Below are 11,569 nucleotides of genomic sequence, written 5' to 3'. Positions count from 1 at the left end.
ACCCCCCCCGCCCCGCCATGAGCCCCCTCAGCCTTCTCGCCCCCCGTCCTGTTCGGAGCCCTCCTGGCGGCCGCCGGCCCCACCCAGTTCTTCCGCGAGGAGTTCGGGGATGGAGGTGAGGGAGGGGCCGCCGGGGCGGGGGTCCCTGAGGGCGGGGGCCTTGAGGGTGGGGGCTCCTGAGGTGAAGGGGTTGAGGGGGGGGCGGTGCCTGGGGGAGTCTGAGGGGAGGCAGGAGGATGGGAGCACCCTCTTGTGTTTTGTGAGGGGGAGAGAATGGAGAGACTTTCCCGTCTTTTCTGAGGGGGAGAATTAGGGGATCCTCCTGTGATCTGTGAGGGGAGAGAATGGGAGGACCCCCCTATGGCTTCTAAGGGGAGAAAGGAGGGGGCCCGTTGTGTTTTCTGAGGGGAGAGAATTGAGTGACCGCCCCCCCCCCCCCCCGCCACTCCTCCCGTGTTCTATGAGGGGAAAATGGAATGATCCTCCTGTGTTCTTTCAAGAAAGAATGGAGGGACTTTTTTCTGTTCCATGATCAGAATGGGGCCACCCTCCTGCGATCTCTGAGGGGAAGAAAAGGAAGGGATCCTTCTGTGTCGTGTGAGGGGAGGGAATGGGGGAGCGCCGTGCGCTCCCTGAGGTGACAGGGGACGCAGGAGCCACTCCTCAGGTGTGGGGAGCGAGTGGGTGTCGGGGCGGGGGAGGAGGAGGAGGAGGGCTGCTGAGGGCCCTCCTTGGGCCAGCGAGGGTGGGGGGCAGGCAGAGCAAGGTGGACAAGAGGGAAAACAGCAGGAAAAGGAGCGTGAGGAACACAGCACCCACACGGACGGGGTTCCTGGGGGGGACTTGGCTTTTCCCTGCAAGCCTAAAACCATCCAGAAAGATTCCTGCCCAAGCCCCGAGCCTCCTGGAGAGGGGCGCAAGGAGGGGTTTGGGGGAGCCGAGGGTGCTGACGCTGCCCCCCTCGCAGACGCCTGGACCCGCCGGTGGGTGGAATCCAAGCACAAACCCGACTACGGGCGCTTCGTCCTCACCGCCGGCAAGTTCTACGGCGACGCCGAGAAGGACAAAGGTGAGCCCGGGGCGCGCGGGCGAGGAAGGCCTCGAGGCTGGGGGGTTTTTTCCCCCCTCTCCCCCCACCACCACCACCACCACGTCTGATCCCGCAGGGATCCAGACGAGCCAGGACGCCCGGTTCTACGCCCTTTCCTCGCGCTTCGAGCCCTTCAGCAACCGCGACAAGACGCTGGTGGTGCAGTTCACCGTGAAGCACGAGCAGAACATCGACTGCGGCGGCGGCTACGTCAAGCTCTTCCCGGCCAGCCTGAGCCAGGAGGACATGCACGGCGACTCCGAGTACAACATCATGTTCGGTGGGCGTCCCACCCTGCCCCCCTGCAGCCCCCTCCTCGGGGTGGTCTCAGCCCCTTCCCTGACGCCCCTCGTGTCCCCCCTCCCACCCCAGGCCCCGACATCTGCGGCCCCGGCACCAAGAAGGTGCACGTGATCTTCAACTACAAAGGGAAGAACGTGTTGATCAATAAGGACATTCGCTGCAAGGTGGGTCTGGGGAGGGGGGTTTGGGGGTGCTGCTGTCCGCCGTGGGGAGGTGGGGAGGGGTCTGCAGCTCTGCTGAGCCCCCCCCTCTCTGCCTGCCGTGCGCCCCAGGATGACGAGTTCACCCACCTGTACACGCTGGTGGTGCGGCCGGACAACACCTACGAGGTGAAGATCGACAACGCCCGCGTGGAGTCGGGGAGCCTGGAGGAGGATTGGGATTTCCTGCCCCCCAAAAAGATCAAAGACCCCGAGGCCAAGAAACCCGACGACTGGGACGAGCGGGCCAAGATCGATGACCCCGAGGACACCAAACCAGAGGTGGGGAGGGGGCTTTGTGGGGGGGGGGGGGGGATTGTGGTAGAGGGGATTTGGGGGGAGCTCTGAGGGCTTTTAGGGAGGGTCTGGGAGTAACTTGGGGGGTCTCTCCAGGGGCTTTGTGGGGGGAGTCTTGTAAAAAGGTTTAGGGGGGGAATGGGTAAGAGCTGGGGAGGTGAGGGAGGTCTGTGACGCCATCTTGGGGGGATGCAGCCCTCCGAGGGGGGGGCTCAGAGCAGCCCCTTGAGCCCTCGTGCCCCCCCCTTGCAGGACTGGGACAAACCCGAGCACATCCCGGACCCCGACGCCAAAAAACCGGAGGATTGGGACGAGGAGATGGACGGGGAGTGGGAGCCCCCCGTGATCCAGAACCCCGAGTACAAGGTGAGGCCTGGGGGGCTGCAAGGGGGTGGGGGGCTTGGGGAAGGGGCTGGGCCCCCTGTGAGCCCACTCTGTGCCCCCCACGCAGGGCGAGTGGAGGCCGCAGCAGATCGACAACCCCGACTACAAGGGCAAGTGGGTGCACCCCGAGATCGACAACCCCGAGTACAGCCCCGACCCCCTGCTCTACTCCTACGACAGCTTCGGGGTCATCGGCCTCGACCTCTGGCAGGTGAGGGGCGGGGGGGGGGTCCCGGGTGGGGTTTTGGGGGTCCCGAGGAGCTGCAGGACCCCCCTGACTCCCCCCCCCATCCCCACAGGTGAAGTCAGGCACCATCTTTGACAACTTCCTGATCACGGACGACGAGAAGCTGGCGGAGGAGATCGGGAACGAGACCTGGGGGGCCACCAAGGTAAGGGGGGGGACGAGTCCTGGGGGGCCACCAAGGTAAGGGGGGGACGAGTCCTGGGGGGCCACCAAGGTAAGAGGGAGACAAGTCCTTGGGGCCACCAAGGTAAGGGGGGGATGAGACCTTGGGCCACCAAGGTAAGGGGATGATGAGTCCTTGGGCCACCAAGGTAAGGGAGGGACGAGTCCTGGGGCCACCAAGGTAAGGGGGGGAACAAGTCCTGGGGGCCACCAAGGTAAGGGAGAACAATTCCTGGGGCCACCAAGGTAAGGGGGGGATGAGTCCTGGGGGCCACCAAGGTAAGGGGGGGGACAGGACCTGGGGGGCCACCAAGGTAAGGGAGGGACGAGTCCTTGGGCCACCAAGGTAAGGGGGGGGATGAGTCCTTGGGCCACCAAGGTAAGGGGGTAACGAGCCCCCCCGGTGACCCCCCCGCCCTTTCCCGCAGGACGCAGAGAGGAAGATGAAGGAGCAGCAGGACGAGGAGCAGCGGAAGAAGCAGGAGGAGGAGGAGAAGCAGCAGAAAGAAGAGGAAGGGGACGATGAGGGCGATGGGGACGAGGAGGAGGAGGACGAGGAGGAGCCCGAGGCCGAGCCCGAGGAGGCGGAGGCGGCCCCGCGGGACGAGCTGTGAGGGCCCCGCGGCGGGGCCCGTTCTGTCTCTGTGAGACCTGGACTCTTTTCTATGGGCGCCGCCGCCCGCGGGCCCCGGGGGAAGCCGCGACCGCGCCGGGACCCAACCGGCACGGCCGGGACCCAACCGGCACCGGGGCGCCCCGCGGGGCGAGGACTCAGGACCAGCGCCGGGGGTGGGGAGGGTGCAGAGTGGGGTTGGGGGCGGGGGGGACGGGGTGGGAAAAGCACCGGCGGTGTCGCACGGGACTGTACGGGGGGGGTGTCGCGATCCGGTTTCTATTAAATTAACGACGGTCCCGGCGCCGCCGCTTCCTGCTCGTTATTCCTTCTTTTTTTTTTTTTTTTCTTCCCCTCCCTCCGCCCGCGCCATGTTGCGGCCGCCGCCATTTTGTGCCGCCGCGCGCGTCACGTGACTGCGGCCCGGGCCCGGCTTTTAATCCCTCGCCCCGCGTCACGTGACCGAGGCGGCCCGCGCGCGCGCGCGGTTTTTTTTTTCCTATGTCACGTGACAACGGAAAGCGCGCGCGCGGCACGTTCCGGTGTCACGTGACGCTAAACGCCACCCCCCCCCCTCACCCCCCCCCCCGCGGGAACGAGGCGCGCGCGGGCGCCGTGACGCACTTCCGGCGCCGCGGCGGAAGCGGCGGGGCCGCCTAAGATGGCGGCGGCGTGAGTTGCATGTTGTGGGGCCGCCGGGAGGAGCCGCCGCCGCCCCGTTCCCCGTCCCGCCATGGCGGTGACCGTGACGCTGAAGACGCTGCAGCAGCAAACCTTCAAGATCCGCATGGAGCCGCACGAGACGGTGAGGGCCGCGGCGGAGCCCCCCGCGGGGGGCGCGGGCGGGGCCGGGCCCGCAGCTCGACCCCCCCCCCCCACACCCCTCACGCCGCGGCTGCCCGGGGGTCCGGAGCATCCCGGGGCTCCGCAGGGCCGGGATGGAGGCGGGTGAGGCGGGGGGCGAGGCCGCGGCGTCCCCCTGACCCCGCTTTGGGCGGGGGGCGGCTCCGGGCGCTCCTGTCCCCCCCGGTTTTTTTTGGGGGGGGGGGGTTCTCCCCTTTTTTTTTTTTTTGGGGGGGGTCTCCGTGTTCCCGCTGTGAGGGGAAGCGAGGGGCGTCCCCCAGTGTCCATTTTGGGGAGGGGGATCTGCCTGGGGGTTGCTCCGTGTCCCCCTTTTTTTGGGGGGATCCCTATTACTGTTCACCCCCAGATCCCCCCACCTTTGGGGGCAGCTCAGACCCCCGGGGGGATGATTTGGGGGGGATTTATTCGAGAAGATTCTTTAGGAATATCCGAGATTCGTGCCTCCCCCCCTGCCCCGGGGGGAGGGGGCTCGGGGGCGGTTTTGGGGTGCCCTGGGGAGCCCTGAAGGGTCTTGGGAGGGACTTGGGGGTCCCTGGGTGGGGTCTGAGTGGTCTGGGGGTCACTTGGGGGAACCCTGAGGGGTCTTGGGAGGGATTTGGGGGTCCCTGTGTGAGGTTTGGAGGGTCTCAGGGCCATTTGGAGGAGCCCTGAGGGGTCTGGGGGCCATTTGGGGGGATCCTGAGGGGTCTGGAGAAGGATTTGGGGGGTCCCTGTGTGGGGTCTGGAGGGTTTGAGGGGTCTGGGGGTGATTTGAGAGAACCCTGAGGGGTCCTTGGCAGGGATTTGGGGTCCCTGGGTGGGCTCTGAGGGGCCTGGGGGTCATTTGGGAGAACCCTGAGGGGTCCTGTGAGGGATTTGGGGGTCCCTGGGTGGGCTCTGAGTGCTCTGGGGGTCCCTGGGTGGGCTCCGAGCGCCCTGGGCAGGGATTTGGGGGTCCCTGGGCAGGGATTTGGGGGTCCCTGGGTGGGCTCCGAGCACTCTGGGCAGGGATTTGGGGGTCCCTGGGTGGGGTTTGGGGGATCTGAGTGCTCTGGGCAGGGATTTGGGAGTCCCTGGGTGAGCTCTGAGCGCTCTGGGGGTCCTTGGGTGGGCTCTGAGCGCCCTGGGCAGGGATTTGGGGGTCCCGGGGTGGGGTTTGGGGGGTCTGAAGGCTCTGGGCAGGGATTTGGGGGGTCCCGGGGTAGGCTCTTGAGTGCTCTGGGCAGGGATTTGGGGGTCCCTGGGTGGGCTCTGACTGGTCTGGGGGTCCCGGGGTGGGGTCTGAGTGGTCTGGGCAGGGATTTGGGGGTCCCTGGGTGGGCTCCGAGCGCTCTGGGGGTCCTTGGGTGGGTTCTGAGTGCCCTGGGCAGGGATTTGGGGGTCCCGGGGTGGGGTTTGGGGGATCCCTGGGTGGGGTTTGGAGGGTCTGAGCACTCTGGGCAGGGATTTGGGGGTCCCTGGGTGGGCTCTGAAGGCTCTGGGCAGGGATTTGGGGGTCCCTGGTGGGCTCCGAGCACCCTGGGCAGGGATTTGGGGGTCCCTGGGTGGGCTCTGAGCGCTCTGGGCAGGGATTTGGGGGTCTCTGGGTGGGGTTTGGGGGATCTGAGCGCCCTGGGCAGGGATTTGGGGGTCCCTGGTGGGCTCCGAGCCCGTTTGGGGCAGCCCTGAGCCGCGGGTGCCGCAGGTGCGGGCGCTGAAGGAGAAGATCGAGGCCGAGAAGGGCAGCGAGGCGTTCCCCGTGGCCGGGCAGAAGCTCATCTACGCCGGCAAGATCCTGAGCGACGACGTGCCCATCCGCGAGTACCGCATCGACGAGAAGAACTTCGTGGTGGTCATGGTCACCAAGGTGGCCAGGGGCCCGGGGGGCTCCAGGGGCTGGCAGGGGGCACGGGGGGGAGCCCTGAGGGGTCTTTGGAGGGGTTTGGGGGTTCCTGGGTGGGGTTTGGAGGGGCTGGGGGTCATTTGGGGGAGCCTTGAGGGGTCTCGGGAGGGATTTGGGGGTCCCTGTGTGGGGTTTTGAGGGTCTGGGGAGGGATTTGGGGGTCCCTTTGTGGGGTTTGGAGGGTCTCAGAGCTATCTGGGGGAACCCTGAGGTGTCTAGGGAGGGATTTGGGGGTCCCTCTGTGGGGTTTGGAGGGTCTGAGGGGTCTTTGGAGGGGTTTGGGGGTTCCTGGGTGGGGTTTGAGGGGTCTGGGAGCCATTTGGGGGAACTTGAGGGGTCTCGAGGGGGATTTGGGGGTTCCTTTGTGGGGTTTGGAGGGTCTCAGAGCTATCTGGGGGAACCCTGAGGTGTCTAGGGAGGGATTTGGGGGTCCCTCTGTGGGGTTTGGAGGGTCTGAAGGGTCTGGGGAGGGATTTGGGGGTTCCTTTGTGGGGTTTGAGGGGTCTGGGAGCCATTTGGGGGAACCCTGAGGGGTCTTTGGAGGGGTTTGGGGGTCCCTCTATGAGGTTTGGAGGGTCTGAGGGTCATTTATGGGAGCCCTGAGGGATCTTTGGAGGGGTTTGGGGGTCCCTTTGTGGGGTTTGGAGGGGCTGGGTACCATTTGGGGGAACCTTGAGGGGTCTTTGGAGGGGTTTGGGGGTCCCTGGGTGGGGTTTGAGGGGTCTGGGAGCCATTTGAGGGGTCTCGAGAGGGATTTGGGGGTCGCTCTGTGGGGTTTGGAGGGTCTGGGGAGGGATTTGGGGTCCCTCGGTGGAGTTTGGAGGGTTTGAGGGTCATTTGGGGGAGCCCTGAGGGGTCTTTGGAGGGGTTTGGGGGTTCCTTTGTGGGGTTTGGAGGGTCTGAGGGTCATTTAGGGGAGCCCTGAGGGGTCTTTGGAGGGGTTTGGGGGTCCCTGTGTGGGGTTTGGAGGGTCTGAAGGGTCTGGGGAGGGATTTGGGGGTCCCTGTGTAGGGTTTGGAGGGTCTGAAGGGTCTGGGGAGGGATTTGGGGGTCCCTGGGTGGGGTTTGAGGGGTCTGGGAGCCATTTGGGGAGGCCTGAGGGATCTTTGGAGGGGTTTGGGGTCCCTGGGTGGGGTTTGAGGGGTCTGGGAGCCATTTGGGGGAACTTAAGGGGTCTTGAGAGGGATTTGGGGGTCGCTCTGTGGGGTTTGGAGGGTCTGGGGGGGGATTTGGGAGTTCCTCTGTGGGGTTTGGAGGGTTTGAGGGTCATTTAGGGGAGCCCTGAGGGGTCTTTGAAGGGGTTTGGGGGTCCCTGGGTGGGGCTTGAGGGGTCTGGGAGACATTTGGGGCAACCTTGAGGGGTCTTTGGGAGGGATTTGGGGGTTCCTCTGTGGGGTTTGGAAGGTCTGAGTGGTTTCAAGGCCATTTGGGGGGGGGTCTCAGTTGGCTCTGGGACCCCCCCCAGATTGGGGGTGGGGGTCCCAGGGGATCCCCAACCCCCCCTTTCCCCCCCTGCCCAGGCCAAGTCGGCGCTGGGCTCGGCAGCCCCCCGAGGCCGGAGCCCCCTCGGAGCCCCCCGCAGCCCCCCGGGGCCCCCCCCGGCCGCCGACGCTGCCCCTCCCCCCCCGGCCGCGCCCAGCGAGGAGACCCCGGCCCAGGACCCCCCTGCCCCCACCCTGGCTGAGCCCACAGCTGGGTAAGGGGCCGGGAGTGGGTTTGGGGGGTGGGAGTGGGTTTGGGGGGGCTGGGAATGGGTTTGGGGGGCAGGAATGGATTTGGGGGGGGCAGGAATGGATTTGGGGGTGTGGGAATGGGTTTGGGGGGGTGAGGAAAGAGCTTGGGGGGGCAGGAGTGGGTTTGGGGGGGTGGGAATGGGTTTGGGGGGCTGGGAATGGGTTTGGGGGGTCAGGAATGGATTTGGGGGTTGAGGAAAGACTTTGGGGGTGTCAGGAAAGGATTTGGGGGGTCAGGAATGGGTTTGGGGGGGCAGGAATGGATTTGGGGGGGTCAGAAAAGGGTTTGGGGGCAGGAACGGGTTTGGGGGCGTGAGGAAAGAGTTTGGGGGTGTCAGGAAAGGATTTGGGGGGTCAGGAATGGGTTTGGGGGCCAGGAACGAGTTTGGGGGGGCTGGGAATGGGTTTGGGGGGATGAGGAACTGGTTTGGGGGGGTCAGGAAATGATTTGGGGGGGCAGGAATGGGTTTGGGGGGCTCAGGAGCAGATTTGGGGGGGCAAGAAAAGGGTTTGCAGGGCCAGGAACGGGTTTGGGGGGGCTCACAGGGTTTGGGGGGGCTCACAGAGGTTTAGGGGGGGCTCACAGAGGTTTGGGGGGCTCACAGGGGTTTGGGGGGGCTCACAGGGGTTTGGGGGGGCTCAGAGAGTTTTGGGGGGGCTCACAGGGGTTTTGGGGGGGCTCACAGAGGTTTGGGGGGGCTCACAGGGGTTTGGGGGGCTCACAGGGGTTTTGGGGGGCCTCACAGGGGTTTTGGGGGGCTCAGAGAGTTTTGGGGGGCTCAGAGAGTTTTGGGGGGCTCACAGGGGTTTGGGGGGCTCACAGAGGTTTGGGGGGGCTCACAGAGTTTTGGGGGCTCACAGAGTTTTGGGGGGCTCACAGAGGTTTTGGGGGGGCTCACAGGGGTTTGGGGGGCTCACAGGGGTTTTGGGGCTCCCCTGGATTGTTTCTCCCTTGTTTTGGCAGCTCCGTTCCCCCCCCGGGCAGCTCCGGGCGCTCGGCCGACGCTGCCTCCACCCTCGGTGGGTCCTGGGGGGATTTGGGGGGTCCTGGGGAGGGTTTGGGGGGTCCTGGGGGTGGGATTTGGGGGGTCCCAGAGCTGGACACGAGGCTGTAACAGGTGGGGGGGGGGTTGAGTTTTGGGGACGTCGCTGTGGGACAAAAAGGGGAACATTTGGGGCGTCCCCCATCCCGAATTTCGGAAAACACGGATTGGGGCTGGGGGGGGGGCGCAGTGAGTGCAAAGGGGAGGCGGTTTTGGGGCTGGGGGAGGTCCCTGGGGGTCTCTCTCCCCGCTGACAGAGGGGGGGGGGTCCCGCAGTGACGGGCTCGGAGTACGAGACGATGCTGTCCGAGATCGTGTCCATGGGCTACGAGCGGGAGCGCGTGGTGGCCGCGCTGAGGGCCAGCTACAACAACCCCCACCGCGCCGTGGAGTACCTGCTGACGGTCAGGGGGCTGGGGAGGGGGCTGGGGGAGGGGGCTCGGGGTGGGGGTTTGTGGTGGGGGCTCGGAGGGGGCCTGGGGTGGGGGCTCGGGGAGGGGGTTTGTGGTGGGGGTTTGGGGTGGGAGTTTGTGGTGGGGGGGTGGGGAAGAGCTTGGCGTGGGGGTTTGGGGAGGGGGGTTATGGTGAGGGTTTGGGGAGGGGGTTTGTGGTGGGGATTTGAGGTGGGGGTTTGGGGAGGGGGCTTGTGGTGGGGTTTTGGGGTTGGGGATTTGTGGTGGGGGCTTGGGGAGGGGACTCGAGGAGGGGGTTTGGGGTGGGGGTTTGGGGAGGGGGTTTGTGGTGGGTTTTGGGGTGGGAGTTTGGGGTGGGGGCTTGGGGTGGGGGATCAGGGTGGGGGCTTGGGGAGGGGGTTTATGGTGGGATTTGGGAGGGGGCTCGGGGAGGGGGGTTTGGGGTGGGAGTTTGGGGAGGGGGTTTATGGTGGGGGTTTGGGGAGGGGGATTTGTGGTGGGGGCTTGGGGAAGGGGTTGGGGAGGAGGGTTTATGGTGGGGGTTTGGGGTGGGGGTTTGAGGAGGGGATTTGGGGTGGGAGTTTGGGGAGGGGGTTTGTGGTGGGGATTGGGGAGGGGCTTTGGGGGCAGCTCCAGCTGCAACAACCGCACTTGCACCGTCACTTTTCTGCCCAGCCGGGGGGGTCCTGGGTGGGTTGGGGGTCGTGGAGGGTCGGGGGGTCCCGGGGGTGCTGCTGACCCCTCCCCACCCCTCCCCCCACCCCAGGGCATCCCCGGCAGCCCCGAGCCCGAGCGCCCCCCGGTGCAGGAGTCACGCCCCCCGGAGCAGCCCCCGCCCGAAGGTCAGTGGGCGTGGTGGGTGGGGCACGAGGGGTGGGGCTGGGCGACCACACCCTCAGAGGCTCCACCCCTTCAGTGGGTGGAGCTAAGCACTCATAAATCACCTTAATAATTGCTGGGGGTGTGGCCTGGTGAATTATACTCATTGTTGGGTGTGGCCTGGGGTAGGCCACACCTATTTTTGTGATAATCTAAGCCACACCTATTTTGGGGCGTGGCTTGTGACAATGGAGGGAGTCCATGTGGCCCCACCCCATCCAGGTATGGTTTGGGAGAAGGGGTGTGGCCTCACCACACCCTGTTGTGGGCGTGGTTTAACCGCTCCACGTTGTGGGTGTGGTTTAACCGCACCCCGCTGTGGGCGTGGCCCTCACCTGCCGGCCCCGCCCCCAGGTGAGAACCCGCTGGAGTTCCTGCGGGAGCAGCCGCAGTTCCAGAACATGCGCCAGGTGATCCAGCAGAACCCGGCGCTGCTCCCGGCGCTGCTGCAGCAGCTGGGCCAGGAGAACCCCCAGCTCCTCCAGGTACCCCCCCGAGCCCCTCGGGGACCCCCAAGACCCCTCCCCAAAGCCCACCTGGGCTGAGCACACCTGTGTTGTCCCCCTGCCCACCCCTCAGCAAATCAGCCAGCACCAGGAGCAGTTCATCCAGATGCTGAACGAGCCGCTGGGCGAGCTGGGCGAGCTGGAGGGGGAGGTGGGAGCCATCGGGGACGAGTCCCCCCAGATGAATTACATCCAGGTGACCCCGCAGGAGAAAGAAGCCATAGAGAGGGTGAGTGGGGCCGCTTTGGGGTTTGGGGTTTTGGGGCGAGCACGAGGGAGAAACGCCGGTGTTTGATCCCGGAGTTAACCCTGGCCGGCTGCAGGGTCGGAATTAGCGCGCAGAGTTAATTGACGCTGATGGGAAATGTTGTTTTTAGGGCCCAGAGTGAGCAGGAAATGGGGAATGGGGTTATTAGGGTCAGGAGGGGCCAGCAGGGGGATCCAGGGTTAAAAGGGACAGGTGATGGAATCAGGGGGATCCAGGGTTAACGGGGTCAGAATTGCCGTCAGTGGGATCCAGGGTTAATGGGGTCAGGAGATGGAATCAGTGGGATCCAGGGTTAATGGGATCAGGAGAGGGAATCAGTGGGATCCAGGGTTAATGGGATCAGGAGATGGAATCAGGAGGATCCAGGGTTAATGGGATCAGGAGATGGAATCAGGAGGATTCAGGGTTAATGGGTCAGGAATTGCCATCAGTGGGATCCAGGGTTAATGGGGTCAGGAGATGGAATCAGGGGATCCAGGGTTAACGGGGTCAGGAGATGGAATTAGGGGACCCAGGGTTAATGGGATCAGGAGGGGCCAGCAGGGGGATCCAGGGTTAATGGGGACAGGTGGTGACATCAGTAGAACCTGGGGTTAATGGGATCACAGAGTGCCATCATTGGGATTCAGGGTTAACGGGGTCAGGAGATTCCATCAGTGAGATCCAGGGTTAACGGGGTCAAGAAGTGCCATCAGTGGATCCAGGG

The 11,569-nt window shown here is 65.4% G+C and overlaps 2 protein-coding genes across 2 annotated transcripts; both read left to right on the top strand.

The window, feature by feature from the left end:
• The first annotated feature begins 2 nt into the window (after positions 1-2).
• On the top strand, positions 3-3,496 carry CALR (calreticulin). The gene is given in 10 exon segments (XM_053969610.1): positions 3-41; positions 43-115; positions 968-1,069; positions 1,167-1,370; positions 1,463-1,557; positions 1,666-1,875; positions 2,143-2,256; positions 2,342-2,485; positions 2,574-2,666; positions 3,112-3,496. Coding segments are annotated over 10 exon segments (1,245 nt in total). The 5' UTR covers positions 3-17; the 3' UTR covers positions 3,298-3,496.
• A 435-nt stretch (positions 3,497-3,931) lies between these two features.
• RAD23A (RAD23 homolog A, nucleotide excision repair protein) lies at positions 3,932-11,263 on the top strand. Its single transcript, XM_053969612.1, has 8 exons — positions 3,932-4,101; positions 5,824-5,985; positions 7,542-7,717; positions 8,719-8,774; positions 9,074-9,201; positions 9,977-10,052; positions 10,444-10,574; positions 10,669-11,263. Exons 1-8 carry the CDS (start codon positions 4,030-4,032, stop codon positions 10,888-10,890), a joined length of 1,023 nt encoding a protein of 340 aa, XP_053825587.1. The 5' UTR covers positions 3,932-4,029; the 3' UTR covers positions 10,891-11,263.
• The last annotated feature ends 306 nt before the right edge of the window (positions 11,264-11,569 follow it).

Source organism: Vidua macroura, unplaced genomic scaffold, assembly GCF_024509145.1.
Source record: "Vidua macroura isolate BioBank_ID:100142 unplaced genomic scaffold, ASM2450914v1 whyUn_scaffold_270, whole genome shotgun sequence".
Lineage (NCBI taxonomy): Eukaryota > Metazoa > Chordata > Aves > Passeriformes > Viduidae > Vidua > Vidua macroura.
Note: the sequence above shows the minus strand (reverse complement) of the source record. Positions and strands in the feature narration are given on the sequence as shown.